The sequence below is a fragment of the Berghia stephanieae genome, chromosome 8, assembly GCF_034508935.2.
Source record: "Berghia stephanieae isolate SIO BIC M18660-M18661 chromosome 8, UCSD_Bste_1.3, whole genome shotgun sequence".
Lineage (NCBI taxonomy): Eukaryota > Metazoa > Mollusca > Gastropoda > Nudibranchia > Aeolidiidae > Berghia > Berghia stephanieae.
Genome location: NC_088367.1, coordinates 9,135,261 through 9,159,417, shown reverse-complemented (window position 1 = coordinate 9,159,417; position 24,157 = coordinate 9,135,261). Strand labels below are relative to the sequence as shown.

At 36.3% G+C, this 24,157-nt stretch overlaps 1 protein-coding gene across 2 annotated transcripts in view; it reads right to left on the bottom strand.

Moving 5' to 3' along the window:
- Positions 1 to 5,120: 5,120 nt before the first annotated feature.
- The window catches only part of LOC144978127 (syndetin-like), a 45,146-nt gene continuing 26,109 nt past the window's right edge, over positions 5,121 to 24,157 (bottom strand). Inside the window, exons 20-27 of one of the 2 annotated variants that reach the window (XM_078923774.1) lie at positions 22,657 to 22,754; positions 21,007 to 21,103; positions 20,481 to 20,639; positions 19,850 to 19,971; positions 18,880 to 18,978; positions 17,172 to 17,262; positions 15,940 to 16,075; positions 5,121 to 5,362 (exon numbers count right to left, since the gene is read on the bottom strand). In XM_078923774.1, the coding sequence (XP_078779900.1) occupies positions 15,962 to 16,075; positions 17,172 to 17,262; positions 18,880 to 18,978; positions 19,850 to 19,971; positions 20,481 to 20,639; positions 21,007 to 21,103; positions 22,657 to 22,754 (780 nt within the window). In that variant the 3' untranslated portion in view covers positions 5,121 to 5,362; positions 15,940 to 15,961. Of the gene's footprint in view, positions 5,363 to 13,145; positions 16,076 to 17,171; positions 17,263 to 18,879; positions 18,979 to 19,849; positions 19,972 to 20,480; positions 20,640 to 21,006; positions 21,104 to 22,656; positions 22,755 to 24,157 lie in introns of those variants that run through there. The other variant, XM_078923773.1, reaches the window with a different exon arrangement.

Here is a 24,157-nt window from a genome sequence, read left to right as displayed (position 1 = left end):
ATAAAATCCGGGTCTATGGGCCTCATGGCTCTCTATTTTGGTGACTAAAACTAAAATTTCCCTTGTACAACGAGTACCTGGCCGTTAACATCGTTGTCTCTGTCAAAAAAAATTATAACATCGCCTAACCATGTCATGTCCTGTCCTAAATGTTATGTGTTGCTGCTGGCCAGAGACCCCTTGTAAAGCACTTTGAGCTTGCTTAGTGGATATTGCGCTGTATAAAAGCTCAATTTAATTTAATTTAATCTTAGTTAAATACTGCTAGAGCCTTTATATTGCGCAAAATCCACTAAACATGCTCAAAGCCCTTTACAACTGGTCCCTAGCCAACAGCAACACTTAAACATGTAGAGCAAGACATGACATGACGCCTGTTAGGCAATAGTACTTTTTTTTTTTTGACAGACAACCCTGTTAATGGCCAGGTACTCATTTTACACCCGAGTACTGTGAGAGAATGTGAATAAAGTTAAAGAGCCTTTTCCAAGGATTCAACTATGCATAGCTCAGATCTGGACTCGAATCCTGGACCTTCCGATCCGAAGGCGAGGATCATACCACTAGACCACATAGCTGCATCTACAGAATCACCTTTTAGCATATATATATATATATATATATATATATATATATATATATATATATATATATATATATATATATATATATAATGCTAAACACGAAATGATATTTTGTAAATAATGTTTGAAAAAATAAATGAAAATGATCCGTCTCAAATAATTATGAATTAATTGGATGGGATTTCAGTTTGACTCTGGTTTTAATTTTTGTGTGTTCATTTTTTATTCCTTGTGATTTCCATTGATAACGACTTTTTTTTGTTGATGATTGTTGTAATGTTACTACTGACATGAATTTCACTGCTGTTTTCATAATAAGTATTCAATTGAGTCTTCGATTTTACTAAATTTTTTTAAATTTCGTTTTTCAATTACCCCCCCCCCCCCCCACCCTTTCCCAAAAGCTTCAAATATGAAAGATGAGTTTACCAATACTTTACCCTAAATATATATTTTTAAACTGGATGTGAGATCTCCATTTACTACAGTATTATATCATTATTACAATTACTATCATTATCATTACAATATGTCTATTATGAATGAACGTAGCCAAAATCTAACAAAATGTGCTTGTGATTTTATTGGTGACTTTTCAAGTATATTATTATTATTATTATTATTACTATTCTTCTTTTAAAAAATGATTATTATTGTTATTATTACTATTACTATTCTTCTTTTTTAAATTATTATTTTTGTAATAATAATAATGATAATAATAATAATATAATAATAATAATAATAATAATAATAATAATAATAATAATAATAATAATAATAATAATAATAATAATAATTATTATTATTATTATAATTATTATTGTTATCAAAAACTTACCTTTGTGAAGAATATAAACATTTAAAATCGTCCCAACTGTCAGGTAACTTCTGTGGTGTAATGGTGGCACGTCTAGTCTGACTGGAAATCAGGAAGGGTCAGGTTCGATCTCCCAGGCAGATTGATTTTTTTTCTTGTAGTATTTTTCTTCCTGTTGTGCCTGGCACTGGCACTGTTTCATACAAATTGTTTTCAGATTTAATTTTTATCTTACACCAGTGCCTGCTCCCTAATTTGTTCCTTTTTAGTTGGTGCTTCTTATATCGAATAAACACGTGACTGAAGCACCATTCAACCTTCAAAACCACTATTGTACCTTTTTAGTTGGTACTTCTTATATCAAATAAACACGTGGCTGAAGCACCATTCAACCTTCAAAACCACTATTGTACCTTTTTAGTTGGTGCTTCTTATATCAAATAAACACGTGACTGAAGCACCATTCAACCTTCAAAACCACTTTTGTACCTTTTTAGTTGGTGCTTCTTATATGGAATAAACACGTGACTGAAGCACCATTCAACCTTCAAAACCACTATTGTACCTTTTTAGTTGGTGCTTCTTATATCGGCGGGTGGTTGGATGGGAGCATCACCCTTGAATCATATACCTATGATGTTCGCATGGGTGTACGATCCGATAGTGATGTCGTTTCTTCTTCTCGTTACTAGCCTATCCTGTTTCTTTGGTTTGTGATTGTATTTTTGACAGGGGATTTTTTTTTTCTGTAAATCTTCTGCCTGTTTGTTCTTGGTTATTTATAGTTTAGCTTATGATATCTTTAGGTTATGATTTTGATTTACATTTGTACTATTTTTGTTAGATTGCTTGTTTTTTTGTTTCAGCGGTCTCTCATATAACCTCAATTGTGTTGGAAGAGACCTAAAGCAACAAACAAACAAACTTCTTATATCGAATAAACATGTGACTGAAGCACCATTCAACCTTCAAAACCACTATTGTACCTTTTTAGTTGGTGCTTCTTATATCGAATAAACACGTGACTGAAGCACCATTCAACCTTCAAAACCACTATTGTACCTTTTTAGTTGGTGCTTCTTATATCAAATAAACACGTGGCTGAAGCACTATTCAACCTTCAAAACCACTATTGTACCTTTTTAGTTGGTGCTTCTTATATGGAATAAACACGTGACTGAAGCACCATTCAACCTTCAAAACCACTATTGTACCTTTTTAGTTGGTGCTTCTTATATCGAATAAACACGTGGCTGAAGCACCATTCAACCTTCAAAACCACTATTGTACCTTTTTAGTTGGTGCTTCTTATATCAAATAAACACGTGACTGAAGCACCATTCAACCTTCAAAACCACTTTTGTACCTTTTTAGTTGGTGCTTCCTATATGGAATAAACACGTGACTGAAGCACCATTCAACCTTCAAAACCACTATTGTACCTTTTTAGTTGGTGCTTCTTATATCAAATAAACACGTGACTGAAGCACCATTCGACCTTCAAAACCACTAGTAATATTAATACTACAACTACTACTCCTACTTCAATGACTACTAGTACTACTTCGATTACTATGTATTTTCACCACCATTACTATACCTTGACCCTACTGCCTCAACTGCTATTACTACTGCCACTACCTCTGTCAACGAAAGCATCGATGATAATTTCGTTTTAACTCAATAAAAATCTCTTGTTTCATGCTTTGCTTGAGGAGTTCAGAGCAGATTTTTTACATTTTTATTTTTTAAAATTTACACCTTAATATTTGGTACGGTATCCCGGGGGGGGGGGGGGGGGGGTAGAGGTCCAGATAGCTCAGTTGGTAGAGCACTCGCTTCACACTCAAAGGGACTAAGATCAATCCCGGGTACAGTCGACGAAATATTTTTCTGATCCGCCTGTCCAGCCAGCAGTGAATGAGTAGCTGAGTCTGTTATATTTGGCGGAAAGTATACTTTGCGATAGACTATTGTTCGATCCAAAGGATAGCAAGCAATTGCCATTGTCCCATTTCACGCTATAGAAACTGAGATAAACTCCGGCTCCATGAGCCAATGGCTCTGAAGGTCTGCGGTTTCCTGGCCTCAGGGGGGGTCAATTCTTGTTCTTTGGAAAGGGACCGGTGATGTTATTTACCTTGACCTCTACTTCTATCTTATTATGTTTTCATCCCATTTGGTTTTGTGTGTCTTTCTGGTTTGAGATATTTTGGTCTCGCCTGCCTGAACCCTTTCCAAGCATCTTTTTTCTCAGTGATGAATAAGCGCCATTAATTCTTTTTTTGTCCAAAAAAAACCCCAATAAAAACAAAACATGACATAGTTAAATTCTTAAAACCAAATGCAGTTATAATCTTTTTTGATAGAAATTTGACTGTTTTATTTTTAAATGTTTTATGGGCTTGCGAAATATTTAGATAATTTCAGCAACAGCAAAATCAAAGAAAATGGGATAGGAGTAAAAAAATATATCCAGATTTTCAAGCAGTGCACTTTCTTTTGGGGTCCCGATGGTCTGATTGGTAGAGCACTAACTCCAATCCAAGGGAAAGTGATCGGTCGTGGATGGGGTTCAATTGAGGTTTTTGTCCCCCTTGCCCAATCTGTCCAAGCAATGATTGGATAGCTGGGTCTTTTTGATCTGATGGAAATTACAAACTACTTTGTCATAGACTCACGTCCTATTTAACTGCATATGTAGTAACGCATATAAAGTGTGGGCCCAATGGATTTGACTTAAATATCGCGCAATATCCACGAAACGCACTCAAAGTGTTTTACTAGGGGTCCCTGACCAACACCTAACACGTAGAACGAGACATGACGCCTGTTAGGCGATATTACAAATTTTTTTTCTGACAGATACAACACTGTTAACGGCCAGGTACTAATTTTACACCTGAGTACGATTAGAGAATGTGAGAAAAGAACCTTTCCAAGGACTCAACTATGCACTGAGCAAGGCTCGAATCCAGGACATTCTGATGCGAAAGCGAGTGTCTTACCACAAGGCCACATAGCCGCACAAGTGATAGACTAGCAACCTATCTAGCTGCATGCAGTAACCGATACCAAACTTAACTATGCGGCTATGTGGTCTTGTGGTATGACACTCGCTTTCGAATCGGATGGTCGTGGGTTCGAGCCTCGCTCGGCGATTGTTGAGTCCTTGGATAAGGCTCTTTATTCACATTCTCTCACCGTACTCAGGTGTAAAATGAGTACCTGGCTGTAAACAGCGTTGTCTCTGTCCGAAAAAAATTATAACATCGTCTAACAGGCCTCATGTCCTGTCCTAAATGTTAAATGTTGCTGTTGGCCAGGGACCCCTTGTAAAGCACTTTGAGCACATTTAGTGGATATTGCGCTATATAAAAGCTCAATTTTAAAAAAACATCCATGGGCCCAATGGATTTACTTATTGAACTGTCTAACGCTAAATAAAAAGATGAATGAACACCTCCATTAAAATACAATGAAGCAATATCTGACGCTAAATAAAAAGATGAATGAACACCTCCATTAAAATACAATGAAGCAATATCTGACGCTAAATAAAAAGATGAATGAACACCTCCATTCAAATACAAGGAAGCAATATAATATTTTTTGTCAATGGAAATCGACATCTGGGTAGATTGCAATCAGGTCTATGATAATGGATTTTGTGATTTGATATGGAAGATAGTATGTGAGATGAAATACATTTAAAATGGAGTGTTGTGAATAAATTTTTTCTTTAATACAAAAAAATAAATAAATACAGAATAAAGAAATAAAAACAAGGGTGCTTTAAAAATTGAAATAAAAAATGATGAAAAATAGGAAATAAGTTTTATTTTCATGCATTGTTCCTATTACAATAGTTCTATTATAATTAACTAGATGTTAGTCTTGATTGCCATGTCATTTTGCACCACTGACTATGACGCTATGGGCCTGATGGGATACGAAGCTGTGGATTGGAAACAGTGATAAACAAAAATTAATTGTTAAAAATAACAAAATACCAAACACAGAACGTTTCGGCTCAAAATTCTTCTTCAACCAGCAAAGAAAAAAAAACAAGTACATTATTGAAAACGAGAGAGAGAGAGAGAGAGAGAGAGAGAGAGAGAGAGAGAGAGAGAGAGAGATGTTTATGATTTTAAGGGTTTTACGGCACTTACAACACATTTAGGTCATATCAGCGCCAGTAAAAAGGAAGAAAATTGGATAGTAAAAAGATTCTAGATGTACAATTAAAAGGACTTGAGGAAAAAATAAGACAAAGGGGAGTGGTTGGTTCAAATAGGGAACAGATGTAAATTCCAAGAGCACCCCATCAATGTACTTAGTTTGAGATTACCTAAATTTGTCTCACCCAGACAACAGCACAAGATCCCACTAAGAAGAATACATTCAAAATAAATATAACAGTACATAACAGAGAGATGATTTACAAGGAAAAAAATATCCTCCCAAGACAATAATTATGCATTTGACTGTTTCCCTCCCAGCCAAGCACTACGACCAAGGCCAGGGCAAAACCAAGTAATCTCATTCCAAGATAAAGCAAATTGAAAAACAAATATAAGAGGATAGAAGACAGTAAGTGCCACCCTGCCCACTATGGGAGGCCAGGAACACCACCCAGAGAGAGAGAGAGAGAGAGAGAGAGAGAGACTTCCTTCTACTTTTTAACCTTTGCTGTCATATTTTTGTAGTTACGTCCCTTGGTATATTTGTGCAAAATATAATAAAGAATAAAGATGGCGCTTGCCGGTTGATTTTGAAAGAAGAGCTATTACCTTTGAATTTTGTAATTCACATTCCTATTAACTAAGTAGCAAATTGCTACATATCAAAAAGATCTGTTGTAAATGTGTGATTTATTAATAAGTCTAATGAAATGAATCCCACAAAATAGCTATTCTCGTACAGTTTTATATTTTTCCTTTATTGTTCTTTCACAATACATCACAATGTTGTCATACACTATTGACAATTATTTACCAATGTACAATCTGAACAAATCACATAGTAAACATATTAAAAGAAAACAACAACAAAAAACAAGAAGATACCAACAAACAAATAACAACAATATGTCAAATGACAGATCTGTATGGAAAACGAAAAATCATGAGTAAAACTAATGGTATTACTACTGGAATGATTTGAATTTTGCTTTTAAAACAAAATATATTTATCAACAACAAAAATGAGATAGAAATTCTCGTGATTTCTTACACGATATTACAAATAACCTCTCTTCACAACACACCACATAACAACACACCACATCACAAAGATCACATTACACAAACTGGCTGGAAATATTGTTTTTGTTTTTAAGGATTTTACAGCGCTTGCAACACATAAAGGTCATATCAGGGCCAGTAAAAAGGAAGAAAATGGGATAGTAAAAAGTTCTAGAATTACAATTAAAGCACCCGAGAAAAGGTAAGACAAAGGGTAATTGGTTCAAATAGGAAACAGATGGAGATTCCAAGAGCACACTGTCATTGTACTTAGTTTGAGATCACCTACATGTCTCACCCTGGCCCAAGCACAGGTCCCCACTCAGAGGAACACACTCAAATCTTTACAAATCATATATGTGTAGAACAAAAAATTATACAGTGTATAACAGAGAAATGATTTACAAGCCAAAAATGCCATCTCCCAAAACTCAAACTACGAGTATACATATTACTGTTTCCCGCACAGTCAAGGACTCCAGCCAGGGCCAAGACAAGACCTAGCAATCCCATTCCAGGGCAAAGACAATTTTTTTTTTTAAATTGGAAAACAGATACAGGGGGATAGAAGACGCAGAAAGTGACGGACCTCCTGCACACCATGGGGGGTTGGAGGTCAAGAGATCCCCCCCCCCCCCCCTCCAAGGCTAGAAATGTCCCTAAGCCTCAAGGATTGTGTTTAGTAGTTTGGGGTACTGAGTGTCTACCATCTCATTCCAAAAGGATAAGGCACCTTCTCCTCCTTATAGTGTATTTATCTATGGTAGGATGGACAGCCCAACTCTCATGAGGAAAGCTGAGGACAGATGTGGATGGAGTCATCTCCCATGTCCTTGGAAAAGGCTCTTTACTCATATTCTCTCACCATACTCGGGTGTAAAATGAGTACCTGGCCGTTTAGTGTTGTCTCTGTCCAAACAAAATTGTAATATCGCCTAACAGACGTCATGTCACGTCCTACATGTTAAGTTTGCTGTTGGCCAGGGACCCTTTATAAAGCGCTTTGAGCATGTTTAGTGGATATTGTGCTATACAAAAGGTCAAGTTACGACCAATTTAGTCAGGAGAATGATGTGAGGTGAGGTTTCCATGGTAAACACCAACACAATTGTGATGTGATGAGGTCAGGTTTCCATGGTAAACACCAACACAATTGTGATGTGATGAGGTGAGGTTTCCATGGTAAACACCAACACAATTGTGATGTGATGAGGTGAGGTTTCCATGGTAAACACCAACACAATTGTGATGTGATGAGGTGAGGTTTCCATGGTAAACACCAACACAATTGTGATGAGATGAGGTGAGGTTTCCATGGTAAACACCAACACAATTGTGATGTGATGAGGTGAGGTTTCCATGGTAAACACCAACACAATTGTGATGTGATGAGGTGAGGTTTCCATGGTAAACACCAACACAATTGTGATGAGATGAGGTGAGGTTTCCATGGTAAACACCAACACAATTGTGATGAGGTGAGGTGAGGTTTCCATGGTAAACACCAACACAATTGTGCTGAGATGAGGTGAGCTTTCCATGGTAAACACCAACACAATTGTGATGAGATGAGGTTTCCATGGTAAACACCAACACAATTGTGATGAGATGAGGTTTCCATGGTAAACACCAACACAATTGTGATGTGATGAGGTGAGGTTTCCATGGTAAACACCAACACAATTGTGATGTGATGAGGTGAGGTTTCCATGGTAAACACCAACACAATTGTGATGAGATGAGGTGAGGTTTCCATGGTAAACACCAACACAATTGTGATGTGATGAGGTGAGGTTTCCATGGTAAACACCAACACAATTGTGATGTGATGAGGTGAGGTTTCCATGGTAAACACCAACACAATTGTGATGAGATGAGGTGAGGTTTCCATGGTAAACACCAACACAATTGTGATGAGGTGAGGTGAGGTTTCCATGGTAAACACCAACACAATTGTGCTGAGATGAGGTGAGCTTTCCATGGTAAACACCAACACAATTGTGATGAGATGAGGTTTCCATGGTAAACACCAACACAATTGTGATGAGATGAGGTTTCCATGGTAAACACCAACACAATTGTGATGAGGTGAGGTGAGGTTTCCATGGTAAACACCAACACAATTGTGATGAGATGAGGTTTCCATGGTAAACACCAACACAATTGTGATGAGATGAGGTGAGGTTTCCATGGTAAACATCAACACAATTGTGATGAGGTGAGGTGAGGTTTCCATGGTAAACACCAACACAATTGTGATGAGATGAGGTATCCATGGCAAACACCAACACAATTGTGATGAGATGAGGTGAGGTTTCCATGGTAAACACCAACACAATTGTGATGAGGTGAGGTGAGGTTTCCATGGTAAACACCAACACAATTGTTATCTTTTTATAAAGTATCTTGATAATGGAATAAAATATTTATTTGTTTTCTAGTGGTACGACACTCACCTTCTTATACCTGCAGGTCCTAGATTCGAGTCCTGCTGTGTGTGGTGCAAAGTTGAGTCCTTAGAAATGACTCTTTACTCACATTCTCTCAATGTACTCAGTTGTAAAATGAGTACCTGGCCGGTTACAGAATGGTCTCTGTTGAAAAAAATACTGTAATAGCCCAGCAAAAGTGTCATGTCTCATCCTACAGTTAAAACTGTTGTTGGTTCAAAATACCTTCTTAAGTGCTCAAAGAACTTTTTCAGTGGCCATTCCTATCTCTAAGTTCTCAAGTTTGTAAGACCTACACACCACAATGATGCACAAAACAGAAAAAAACAAAAACAAACATGCACAGCCAAATCAAAAATCACTTTGACACAGATTGATATGAAACATTTTTGGGCAACGCAGCAAAATTGGGAAATTTCATAAATACATAGATTACTTTGGCCTGCATGACTTTTAACCATACAATCTAAACACTCTGGATATACACACAAACAGACACTCACTCAAACACACACACACACACGACACGTAACCATAGGACATGTCTGATTATATTATTTCCAATACAGCACTGCCTAGAATATCATTATAACAAATTATGTCATGTTTAAAATCAATATGTTCACCTCTCTCTCCCTCTCTCTCTCTCTTTCTTGTATACAGAAATAAATAAAACTCAAATATAGTCACTATCAATTCCTTCATTTCAATACACATTCAAATAAATAAAATATATGAAATGAAGATTTGCTTTCTCAAATGTTGACTTTCAAGGTCAATAAACCATACAATAGTAGGTGTGCTAAATATAAATGCTGTGCTTATATTCGAAAACATAATATATCATCACCAAGACGATTTCATCATCACCTAGACGATTTCATCATCACCTAGACGATTTCAGCATCAACTAGACGATTTCATCATCACCTAGACGATTTCAGCATCAACTAGACGATTTCATCATCACCTAGACGATTTCAGCATCAACTAGACGATTTCATCATCAACTAGACGATTTCATCATCAACTAGACGATTTCATCATCAACTAGACGATTTCATCATCAACTAGACGATTTCATCATCACCTAGACGATTTAATCATCAACTAGACGATTTCATCATCAACTAGACGATTTCATCATCACCTAGACGATTTCATCATCAACTAGACGATTTCATCATCACCTAGACGATTTCATCATCACCTAGACGATTTCATCATCAACTAGACGATTTCATCATCACCTAGACGATTTCAGCATCAACTAGACGATTTCATCATCAACTAGACGATATCATCATCACCTAGACGATTTCAGCATCAACTAGACGATTTCATCATCACCTAGACGATTGCATCATCAACTAGACGATTTCATCATCACCTAGACGATTTCATCATCACCTAGACGATTTCAGCATCAACTAGATGATTTCATCATCACCTAGACGATTTCAGCATCAACTAGACGATTTCATCATCAACTAGACGATTTCATCATCACCTAGACGATTTCAGCATCACCTAGACGATGTCATCATCAACTAGACGATTTCAGCATCAACTAGACGATTTCAGCATCACCTAGACAATTTCAGCATCACCTTGACGGTTTCAGACAGAAGTCAACAGGAGTTAAAAAAAAAAGGGAGGTAAGACTTTTGCCTCTTTGTCCTTATTTTCTCTAAATAATGAAAATTCTATTATCACAGGAAAAGTGTACGATAAAAAATAGTAGAAAATTGGTCCATATCAAATCAATGTTGACTGAAAAACAAGAACAAAGAACAAAAACCAATTTATCAAATAAATAAATAAATAAGCTTATAAAGCAAATAAATGAATGAAAGAATAATAAACAAAATAAATCAACAAATGTGTGAACAAAAATATCAATCAATAGATAAACAAATAAATATATTTTTAAAAGACCCCCCCCCCCCCCCTCCAAAAAAAAAAAAAAAAAAAAAAAAATCCCCCCCCAAAAAACAGGAAATCAATCCAGGTAAGCAATTTAAAAAAAGAAAAATTTCAAGAAAGAAGAAAAGATTGACAAAATGGACGTACTCTAAAAACAAACAAAAAACCCCCACGTTTTTTAAAGTTTGGCCAGAAACTCGTCCTTCAAATATCAATCGATTGAAATGACCTTAACCTTGTCAATTACTCAAACCTGGGACTTCCATGAGGTCCCATGCTTGAGAGTTTTTGGGTCATTTCAATCGATTGATATTTGACAAATGAGTTTTCTGGACAAACGTTTAAAAACGTGTTTTGTCAGAGCACACCAAAATAGAAAACATCTTCACATTTTTTATCCGAGTCTGCAGATCACACCTTATATAATGCATTGATCTAATGTTATATACTTTCCTTTCTTAGTTTTTTCATTTCATTTTATTTTTAACATCCATGAAGATAGCAGAAAATGTAAAAAAAAAAAAAACAAACCAAAAAAAAACCCAAAACAAACAAACAATATTTCCCTTTCCACCCGCTGGATTCCTGACCCCTGACCCCAAATGAATTAAAAACAAATTGATGTGAACAACATCATTTTCCTAGAATATCATTCTGAACGTATAATAAGCTTTGAGATAGGATCAGACATACTTTATATTGGATTTTGACCCCCTCCCAAAAAAAATTTATAACCACAAATGATTCATAAACAATGACCTGTTCCATGTAACATGTACCAGGCCTGTAAATGGTTGGTGAAAAAATTGTCAGAACTTTTTGAACACGCGAAAATAGACACAACAGGACAAAAATATGGACAAAACACAGATATGACACGTCAATTGACTAGTCAAATCATGTCACTTTCCCCTACTTATTTATAACGAGGTCCTTATTTTATGGTATCAAAAAAAAAATCCCAATTATTTGAGGTCCCAGGTCTGAGTTAGTTGTAAAATGAAAGGAAGAGAACAATTCCTACCCTTTTGAAGGATGTGTATCTAGACTTCTAGTAGTGCTTGACACGCGAATTTGCATATCTTCGTTCCTGTTTGTGTTAAATGTTTACGCTGATTCTTTCGTTTATTTGGATTAATTCTTATAGAAGAAGAAGAAGAAGAAGAAGAAGAAGAAGAAGAAGAGAAGAAGAAGAGAAGAAGAAGAAGAAGAAGAAGAAGAAGGAAGAAGAAGAAGAGAAGAAGAAGAAGAAGAAGAGAAGAAGAAGAAGAAGAGAAGAAGAAGAAGAAGAAGAAGAAGAAGAAGAAGAAGAAGAAGAAGAAGAAGAAGAAGAAGAAGAAGAAGAAGAAGAAGAAGAAGAAGAAGAGAAGAAGAAGAAGAAGAAGAAGAAGAAGAAGAAGAAGAAGAAGAAGAAGAAGAAGAAGAAGAAGAAGAAGAGAAGAGAAGAAGAAGAGAGAAGAAGAAGAAGAAGAAGAAAAGAAGAAGAAGAAGAAGAAGAAGAAGAAGAAGAAGAAGAGAGAAGAAGAAGAAGAAGAAGAAGAAGAAGAAGAGAAGAAGAGAAGAAGAAGAAGAAGAAGAAGAGAAGAAGAAGAAAGAAGAAGAAGAAGAAGAAGAAGAAGAAGAAGAAGAGAGAAGAAGAGAAGAAGAGAAGAAGAGAAGAAGAAGAAGAAGAAAGAGAGAAGAGGAGGTGGTGCGGTGGTGTGAGAGCTTTCGAAGAAGAATATATATTTCGAAGAAAAATAATTATTTCGCATTATTTTTTTTCCGGTTCACATCGGGACTGAACCAAAGAAATATAGAGACTGAGAAATAAAAACCGGAGATATGCATGTGTGTTGGTAGCAAAATAGAGAGAAACCTTCCGGTCCAGTTCGACACACTTCTGTGTGTGCATTATTTACTGACTAGGTGTGTGTGTGTATGTGTGTGAAGACGACTCACTCGAACTTCGCGACCTCTCTCTCGCTGGCTGTGGCACATTAGTCAAGCAGTGGATACATAAACGTCTAGCGGAGCGTGAAGGTGGCATGATAATATTATAGCTAACTGATAGACGGCATGTTTTGTCTTTGATGCGACAAATAAAAAGGTTTTTGGTTTGTTTTTTTTTAAGTCGGCATTTGAAACGGAATAAAATCTAATTTTTTCGAGGAACGAAATAAAAGTCTTTTATTTTATTTTTTATTGGTTCTATTCTTTGGCGTTACGAATTTTATTTTTACTATTATCTTTTATTTTCTTTTTTTTAGCACTTATAGAGCAAAATCGTACTGTCGGAAATCCGATAATAGACGGAAGATTTACAGGCCTGATGTACATAAAATGCTGAATGTGAAGAAATAAATATTAGCCTCTGGAGACGGACATGGAGGTTATAAAATCTCAAATTGTACACATATCTCTAAGCTTATTCTTATCCTTTCCACCACCAATGCCATATCTATAAGCTTATTCTTATCCTTTCCACCACCAATGCCATATATCTATAAGCTTATTCTTATCCTTTCCATCACCAATGCCATATCTATAAGCTTATTCTTATCCTTTCCACCACCAATGCCATATATCTATAAGCTTATTCTTATCCTTTCCATCACCAATGCCATATCTATAAGCTTATTCTTATCCTTTCCACCACCAATGCCATATATCTATAAGCTTATTCTTATCCTTTCCATCACCAATGCCATATATCTCTAAGCTTATTCTTATCCTTTCCACCACCAATGCCATATATCTATAAGCTTATTCTTATCCTTTCCACCACGAATGCCATATCTATAAGCTTGTTCTTATCCCTTCCATCACCAATGCCATATATCTATAAGCTTATTCTTATCCTTTCCACCACCAATGCCATATCTATAAGCTTATTCTTATCCCTTCCATCACCAATGCCATATCTATAAGCTTATTCTTATCCTTTCCACCACCAATGCCATATATCTATAAGCTTATTCTTATCCTTTCCATCACCAATGCCATATATCTCTAAGCTTATTCTTATCCTTTCCACCACCAATGCCATATATCTATAAGCTTATTCTTATCCTTTCCACCACGAATGCCATATCTATAAGCTTGTTCTTATCCTTCCACACCAATGCCATATATCTATAAGCTTATTCTTATCCTTTCCACCACCAATGCCATATCTATAAGCTTATTCTTATCCCTTCCATCACCAATGCCATATCTATAAGCTTATTCTTATCCTTTCCACCACCAATACTATATCTATAAGCTTATTCTTATCCTTTCCACCACCAATGCCATATCTATAAGCTTATTCTTATCCCTTCCACCACCAATGCCATATCTACAAGCTTATTCTTATCCCTTCCACCACCAATGCCATATCTATAAGCTTATTCTTATCCCTTCCATCACCAATGCCATATCTATAAGCTTATTCTTATCCCTTCCATCACCAATGCCATATCTATAAGCTTATTCTTATCCCTTCCACCACCAATGCCATATCATTAAGCTTATTCTTATCCCTTCCATCACCAATGCCATATCTATAAGCTTATTCTTATCCTTTCCACCACCAATGCCATATCATAAGCTATTCCTTCATTTCTATAACTATCACTTTCCACCACCAATGCCATATCTATAAGCTTATTCTTATCCTTTCCACCACCAATGCCATATCTATAAGCTTATTCTTATCCCTTCCATCACCAATGCCATATATCTATAAGCTTATTCTTATCCCTTCCATCACCAATGCCATATCTATAAGCTTATTCTTTTCCTTTCCACCACCAATGCCATATCATTAAGCTTATTCTTTCCCTTTCCACCACCAATGCCATATCTATATAACTTATTTCTTATCCCTTCCATCACCAATGCCATATCTATAAGCTTATTCTTATCCCTTCCACCACCAATGCCATATCATTAAGCTTATTCTTATCCCTTCCATCACCAATGCCATATCTATAAGCTTATTCTTATCCTTTCCACCACCAATGCCATATCTATAAGCTTATTCTTATCCTTTCCACCACCAATGCCATATCTATAAGCTTATTCTTATCCTTTCCACCACCAATGCCATATCTATAAGCTTATTCTTATCCTTTCCACCACCAATGCCATATCTATAAGCTTATTCTTATCCCTTCCATCACCAATGCCATATATCTATAAGCTTATTCTTATCCCTTCCACCACCAATGCCATATATCTATAAGCTTATTCTTATCCTTTCCACCACCAATGCCATGTCTAGCTCCTGTTGGAGCACAAATCGAGTTGTCAATTCAGGAGGCAAAATTTTACAGAAGATTTTTTAACTTAAATACATTGTTCAGTATTTTTTTCTACACAAATACATTGTCCGTTGTCCGTTCCTTTCTGAGATAAAAACTCCAGTAAAAAGACATTTTGCACTTCTTTTCATTTAGCAGATGATTGGAAAATATACTGAGGGCTAATAACTTACAGTATGCAGTATTACTGAATTCTGTAAATATCAGAAACATTGGCAACCTAAACAAATTTGAGTCCTTGGACTTTCTCACATTCTCTCACCACACTCAGAAGTAAAATGAGTACCGGGCTGATAACAGTGTTGTCTCTATAAAAAATAAATTGTAATAGTACCTTACAGGCATCATGCATCATTGTCCAACATGTTAAGTGTTACTGTTAACGTGGAAACCTTTGTAAAGAACTTTGAGCACGTTAAGTGGGTGATGTACATAAAGAAAAAGTTTGAGTCAAAGGAAAAAGAAGTGTTTGTTTTTTTAACTCAAAGAAAAAAAAATCACTATTTTCCACCCTGTGGTTTCCATTTATAAAAGGGGGAAAAAAAATGTATTTAAATTTTAAAATTCTGGGGAACAATAACTGATCACAAAATAAATAAATAACGCTCGACATCCATTTTCACAAACTTTTCTGTGGTCTATTGCACGATCATCTCCTCCCTCGATCCAAATCCTCAACAAGGCCAGATAATCGTTGTCTTGTCTTTCGACTCAGGTGATCGGCACAGCTTATTAGAGCCAGTAATTGCTTATTGGAATATTCCTGGGGAAAAAAAGGAACAGAATGGAGACACAACAATTAATAATAATAATAATATAATAATAATAATAATAATAATAATAATAATAATAATAATAATAATAATAATAATAATAATAATAATAATAATAACAATAATAAGACACATTTATACAGCGCTCATTCTCGGCTAAAAAAAAAACAAGCTCTGGGCACTTTACAATGTAAATTATAAACAAACAAACAAAAAATAAAATATAATAGAACGTACAATACAATCAATTTATAGCCAAATCAAGCGTTCATAGCATCAATAAAAGCAAATACAGTAAAGATGTGTCTTGAGATTCTTTTTAAAGGCTGGCAAAGACTTGCACTCACACCACGTGGTAGTTCATTCCAAATCTTGGGGCCAAAACAAGCACAACCCAATCACAATTATGTGAAACCAATGATTTTATAAGTTTTCATAAGCATAATTGAGTTCTTGGTAAAGGCCCTTTACTCGCATTATCTCATCACACTCAGATGTAAAATGAGTACCTGGCCATTAACAGCATTGTCTCTGTTGGAAAAAAAAAGTAATATTGCCTAACAGGAGCCGTGTCTTGTCCTTTATACTTCGTGTTGCTGTTGGCTTGGGACCCTTTGTAAAAGCATATTTTTGAGCACGTTTAGTAAACATTGTGCTTTATAAATGCTCAAGTTAGCAAGTTTATCAAACACATTTGAAAAGTTTAAATATTGAGATAAAATCATAGACTGAATGGATTCAAAGAATGGATTGGTTCAGAAATAATCTTTAAAAAAAATAATTGCTTACTACCCTTTGGATAGGATGATTTATACGTTTCTAAAGCAGTAAAGGTGCAGTAACCACCTTTTGGATCAGACACTAGTCTATTGAAATGTATAAAGTACTTTCCACCAGATCTAGCAGACCCAGCTACCCAATCACTGCTGGGTGGACAGGTGGTTGGTCAGAGAAAAAATCTCGACTTCATCCGAGATCAATCTCAGTCCCATTGTGTGTGAAGCAAGTGCTCTACCAACTGAGTCATCGGGACAACCTTCAATTCTCTTCGCAAGATAAAGACAAAAAAAACCCAGAAAATCTTACCTTGTGCTCAATGATCCAGGTTTCTAGCTGAGACTCAGGCAAGTAATAGGCTTTGATGTACGACTCGACGTACTCCCTCTCAGGGACAGGTCTAGACATGAGGACATGAAAATCATTGAAATCAAAACAAATTATAAATAAAATAATTTCATTTGCTATCCATTTAACATGTCTTGCTTCATAAAATAATCCATGAACAATATCTCATTTTAATTCATATTTCCTTACAAGAGTGCATTTGTTTTCCTGTGACCTAAATATTTGTTTATTTATTTGCCAAATAATGACAACATCTTATCTCATGTTCATGTTTCATGTCTTATTCCTTGTCTCTTTAATGAAAACCCCAAGCACTTACATCATGTGTATTTCTGGATAAAACTGAATGCTTCATTCTTGTTTATTTGGGGTGTTTTTTTTTGTTTTTTAAAACATCTTATGGGTGTGTTTTGCTGATCAGTGACTGCATGCAAGGCAGCTGTTTTCAAAGTTGTTCCATGGATAATGCTTGAAAATATATTTTCAAAAATTGTCCTCATCATAATTTCTGAGGCAGACAGAATCAATTACTCACTGCCCTTTTGATAGGACACAAATACATTACAAACTACTTTCAACCAGATCTAACAGACCCACCTACCCAAAAACGTATGGATGGACAGGAGGGTCACACAAAATGTGCGGCTATGTGGTATGACACTCGCTTGGCGCATAGTTGAGTCCTTGGAAAAGGCTCTTTTCTCACATTCTCTTACTGTACTCAGGTGTAAAATGAGTACCTGGTCGTTAACAGTGTTGTCAATGGTGGAAAAAAAAAATTGTATTATCGCCTAACAGACGTCACTTCTCGTTCTATATGTTACGTGTTACTGTTGGTCAGGAACCCCTTGTAAAGCGCTTTGAGCACATTTAGTGGATATTGCACTATATAAAAGCTCAATGTCAATTCCAATATTTAAAAAAAATCTATTACACTCATGATCTAAACCTGTCTCTTGACTTTGTTACATGGGTGCTCTACCACTGGGAATCCCTTGTAAATATGAGGCAACAAAGGCATAACTTAAAATCAGACACATTCATCTTTAAGAACAAAACAAAAGTAAAAAGAGAGAAAAAAATAGACCAAAAAAAAAAAAAAAAAGACAAAACAAAGTCAGCATTCAGAAACCACCTGAAAGTCCAGCCCTTTCTATCTTACCTCAACTCCACCACCTGAAAGTCCAGCCCTTTCTATCTTACCTCAATTCCACCACCTGAAAGTCCAACCTTTTCTATCTTACCTTAACTCCACCACCTGAAAGTCCAGCCCTTTCTATCTTACCTCAACTCCACCACCAGATCAAGGTTTGTCCTTTCTATCTTACCTCAACTCCACCACCAGATCAAGGTTTGTCCTTTCTATCTTACCTCAACTCCACCACCAGATCAAGGTTTGTCCTTTCTATCTTACCTCAACTCCACCACCAGATCAAGGTTTGTCCTTTCTATCTTACCTCAACTCCACCACCAGATCAAGGTTTGTCCTTTCTATCTTACCTCAACTCCCCACCAGATCAAGGTTTGTCCTTTCTACTTTCCTAACTCCACCACCAGATCAAGGTTTGTCCTTTCTATCTTACCTCAACTCCACCACCAGATCAAGGTTTGTCCTTTCTATCTTACCTCAACTCCACCACTATATCAAGGTTTGTCCTTTCTATCTTACCTCAACTCCACCACCATATCAAGGTTCGTCAAAAATTGCTGGAAGTCCAGCTGCATCAGGGCCCGCCCCTCCGTGCTACACTTTTTGGGCAAAGCATAACTGAAAGCACAGATAGAGATTGAAAGGTTTCAAAACTTAATGATTGTGAGAACTAATCACAAAAAGAATTCCCTTTCTCAATCTGGTTGAGATATTTTTCTCTAAGGTCTGTTTTAAGTCACGGTAAAGTTAACCCTGGTACCAGACACAGTGAAGCAACACAAAGTGAACAAGAGAGTTTATTTCTTGACCATGTGGTATGACACCCGCCTTTGGATCGGAAGGTCCTGGATTCGAGTCCCTCTCTGAGCAGCGCATAGTTGAGTTCTTGGAAAAGGCTCTTTACTCACATTCTCACAATACTCAGGTGTAAAATGAGTACCTGGCTGTTAACAGCGTTGTCTCTGACTGAAAAAAAATTGTATTTTCGCCTAATAGGCATTATTTATTGCCCTACATGCTAAGTGTTGCTGTTGACTAGGGACCCCTTGTAAAGTGCTTTGAGCACGTTTAGTGGATATTGCGTTATACAACAACTCAATTTTTTTTTTTTTTTTATCTCTCTCAGCGAGAGCGGGTCCTCTGGATGATCATGTAATGGCCTACGCATTCACTGTTTCACCCCCATGTATTTAAGCCACAATCTGATTGGAATTAAACCTTTCAATAAAGAACACCATGCAGTTCAAAATTTTAAAAAAATCATTGAATGACTCAGGGTAACTCTTAGTAGAGTAATAAAAAAAAAACCCAAAAGAAAATCCCCCCAAAAAAACCAACAAGAATGAAAACAATTAATCATAAAATATTGGCTTTTGCAAAGTAAAGAAACCACTTCCATTAGTCTTCATCCGGAGTAGAGGGAGATTACTCTATTTAAAGACAAACAACTTAACCACTAGGTCATTGGTTTGCTACAGCTCTGGCTTACCCTTCGACAAAGGTGATATTGGCTTGTCTGACACATTGCTGCCATATCAAGTCTAACACAGGCTTGGACAGAGGAATTCTTTTGTCAACTTCCTGAAGCTTGTGGTGAAACTCCTTGAAACTCTGAAATCGGTAAATAACGAAAAAAAATAAATTATCAGAACAAATGAGAGAAGATATATGGGAAACAGGTGTGGGGTTTTGGAAAATGATTGTTCTATGATGATGAGGATAATGATGATGGTGATGATTATGATGATGATAATAACAATAACAACAACAATAATAATAATAATAATAATAATAATAATAATAATAATAATAATAATAATAATAATAATAATAATAATAATAATAATAATAACAATAATAATAATAGCAATAATAATAATAAAAATAATAATAATAATAATAATAATAATAATAATAATAATAATAATAATAATAATAATAATAATAATAATAATAATAATAATAATAATAATAATAATAATAATAATTAATAACAATAAAAATCATATAATAATAATAATAATAATAATAATAATAATAATAATAATAATAATAATAATAATAATAATAATAATAATAATAATAATAATAGTAATAATTTCTCTTCCCATAATATTTACCATCAATAAGGTGTCCACGTAAGAATTGTGCTGTGACATGATATCCTTGATGTCCCATTTAACAGTGGCCATTTGCTGGAGAACAAAATCGTAATTGACACAAGACCTTGACACCTTGCCGTAAACAGGTTTACGGATTTGGGAAGCCATTGATACAGTCTGAGAATAAGGAGAAGAAAACAGAGAATCAAGTTTAAAAAACAAACAATGTTGACAGAGCTGTGCATGGTGGGATTGATTACAAAAATACAAAATGACTGTTTTGGGTTTCACTATAATTAATCATATTGTCAACAACCCATAATATTTCTCCATAAATTTGATTTAAATGGTTTTCTGAGAAAAATGAATGTAGTCTCTAGACCCTATCCATCCCCGCCCCCCCCCCCCCCCCCCCCCCAACAGAGCAAATTAGTCACTCTATTCATTTTCATTTTTTAACAAATCATTTAAAGCCAATAGCATGCACACTTTTTCAGATCTTTGCTACAAAGCTAGCAGCACACACAGACAAGTGAATACTTACTTGAGAATAGAATTGTGCTAGGAATGTTTTTTTGTTGAATGGAATGAGTTCCTCCAGATAGGAATGTAAAGATTCTAATTGGTTGGACAGGAACATTCTGGAAAAAAGTAGATAGATTCATTTTTGTTTTAAGTAGAATTTATCAAATTGAAACCAATCAACCATCACTTTATCTGATTATGACTGACAGACAAAACTGTTTTTAACAAGTAACAGCAATAGCTCAGTTGGTAGAGCACTCGCTTCATGCACAAAGGGACCAAGATCAATCCTGGGTGCAGTTGAGATTTTTTTCCTGACCCCCCTGTCCACCCAGAAGTAAATGGGTAGCTGAGTGTTAGATTTGGTGGAAAGTACTTTGCGATAGACAGCGTCCTATCCAAAGGAAAGCAAGCAATTGCTATTGTCCGTTTCATGTTATAGAAAGCGGAATAAACCTCGGCTCCATGGGTCCAATGGCTCTGAAGAAGGACCTCCCCGACATTGACGCTAAGATTTGATTCTTGATGAATCAAATGTAATGCCAAGTTCGACACCAACCACTATGCCAGTAGCCTTTTGCTGGTTACCTTACTCCAGCTCACTTTGAAATGCTGATCTGCAGCTCATGCCTGGGCTTTTTAAATCTTCCATTCAAATAATAGGCCCTCTAAACAAATTTCCCCAAGTTGATGAATAAACGGAATTAAAACTTTTTCATTTCATTTCAGGCATATCTCATATCAAAAGCTTTGTGAATATCTACAATGTAATATACAGATATAGATATAAAGGACAAATGTTACATCTCTAACAAAGGGTGCCTGAATAATGTCTTAAATGCAAAGTTATCAACCTGAAAATAATTAGTGATAATAGTTGCATCAGTGGAAAAGCTCGGTAGCTAAATGTGTGGCTATGAGGTCTTGTGGTAGCTAAATGTGTGGCTACGTGGTCTTGTGGTAGCTAAATGTGTGGCTACGTGGTCTTGTGGTAGCTAAATGTGTGGCTATGTGGTCTTGTGGTAGCTAAATGTGTGGCTATGTGGTCTTGTAGTAGCTAAATGTGTAGCTAAATGTGTGGCTACATGGTCTTGTGGTAGCTAAATGTGTGGCTACGTGGTCTTGTGGTAGCTAAATGTGTGGCTACGTGGTCTTGTGGTAGCTAAATGTGTGGCTATGTGGTCTTGTGGTAGCTAAATGTGTGGCTACATGGTCTTGTGGTAGCTAAATGTGTGGCAATGGGGTAGCTAAATGTGTGGCTACGTGGTCTTGTGGTAGCTAAATGTGTGGCTATGTGGTCTTGTGGTAGCTAAATGTGTGGCTATGTGGTTTTGTGGTTTGACACTCACTTTCGGATCAGAAGGTCCTGCATAGTTGAGTCCTTGGAAAAGGCATTTTACTCACATTCACTCACTGTAATCAGGTGTAAAAGGAGTAACTGTCGTTAACAGCATTGACTCTGTCGGGGAAAAAAAGTATTGTTGCCTAACAGGCATCATGTCTCGTTCAACATGTTATGTGTTGTTGTCGGTCACTGACTCTTTGCAAAGCGCTTTGAGCAAGTTTTGTGGATATTGTTCTATATAAAAGCTCAAGTTTTTTTTTGGTTATCTTTTTTTTTTAATGTGAAAATACAAAATGGGGAAAAACATGTTTTATTGGTACTTACAAAGATTCTGTGGCCACCACCCTTTCAGCCAATCCATAAAGATTTGTGGCGTGTTGAAGACTAACAACAGGTGACATATGAGCAGCTGGAATCTTGCTCTGAAATCAGTCATAGAATATGAGTAGGTATAGAAGTTGGGGAGAGGTGGAGCGGAGTATGGACTCGTATATACTTTTATATCATGAGAGGTTGAGTAATAGCTTGTCCAATACCAATACCAATGTGTCCATCAATAAATGGATGGATGACAAAGACTAATTATGACAGATGAGTGAGTAATACCAAAGTAGCCGCAACCAGAGCAGAGGGTCACAAGATTGGCGTTTGATATTCCATCGAGAAGATCAACATGTTGTACATAGTGTTTTCTTCAATGTTTCATGGTGATATTTGATTTCTATCAAATGAGTACTGTAGCGAAGACTCTTTAATGGTGTTTTTACAAAATTATTATGAACACGCTAGAATTTGTTAGATTTTTGTTCTTTTCAAATATTGTAATTAGTAGACCCGGGATTCATCACAACCTTAGTAGCTGGGTCTCTTAGATCTGGCAGAAAGTACTTTGCGATAGACTACTAGTATCTAATCCAAAGGGTAGCATGCAATGCTCTTGTCCATTTCACATTATACAGACTGGCATAAATTCTGGCTCCATGGGCCCAAAAATAAAGGCTCTGAAGGACCAAAGAAGAAAGGAAGTTTAATAAAGAAAATTGAATCCCCTCAAAGGCAGCTTTAATTTTTAATCTTTTAACTCATATTTTATCAGGTTTCCCAATTCATGAGGATAAAATTTACTGAACTCTGACACAAAACACATAGACTAACCCCTTTCTGGGTGGAACTCTGACACAAACACATAGACTAACCCCTTTCTGGGTGGAACTCTGACACAAATACATAGACTAACCCCTTTATGGGTGGAACTCTGACACAAATACATAGACTAACCCCTTTCTGGGTGGAACTCTGACACAAACACATAGACTAACCCCTTTCTGGGTGGAACTCTGACACAAATACATAGACTAACCCCTTTCTGGGTGGAACTCTGACACAAACACATAGACTAACCCCTTTCTGGGTGGAACTCTGACACAAACACATAGACTAACCCCTTTCTGGGTGGAACTCTGACACAAATACATAGACTAACCCCTTTCTGGGTGGAACTCTGACACAAACACATAGACTAACCCCTTTCTGGGTGGAACTCTGACACAAACACATAGACTAACCCCTTTCTGGGTGGAACTCTGACACAAACACATAGACTAACCCCTTTCTGGGTGGAACTCTGACACAAACACATAGACTAACCCCTTTATGGGTGGAACTCTGGCACAAACACATAGACTAACCCCTTTCTGGGTGGAACTCTGACACAAACACATAGACTAACCCCTTTCTGGGTGGAACTCTGACACAAACACATAGACTAACCCCTTTCTGGGTGGAACTCTGACACAAATACATAGACTAACCCCTTTCTGGGTGG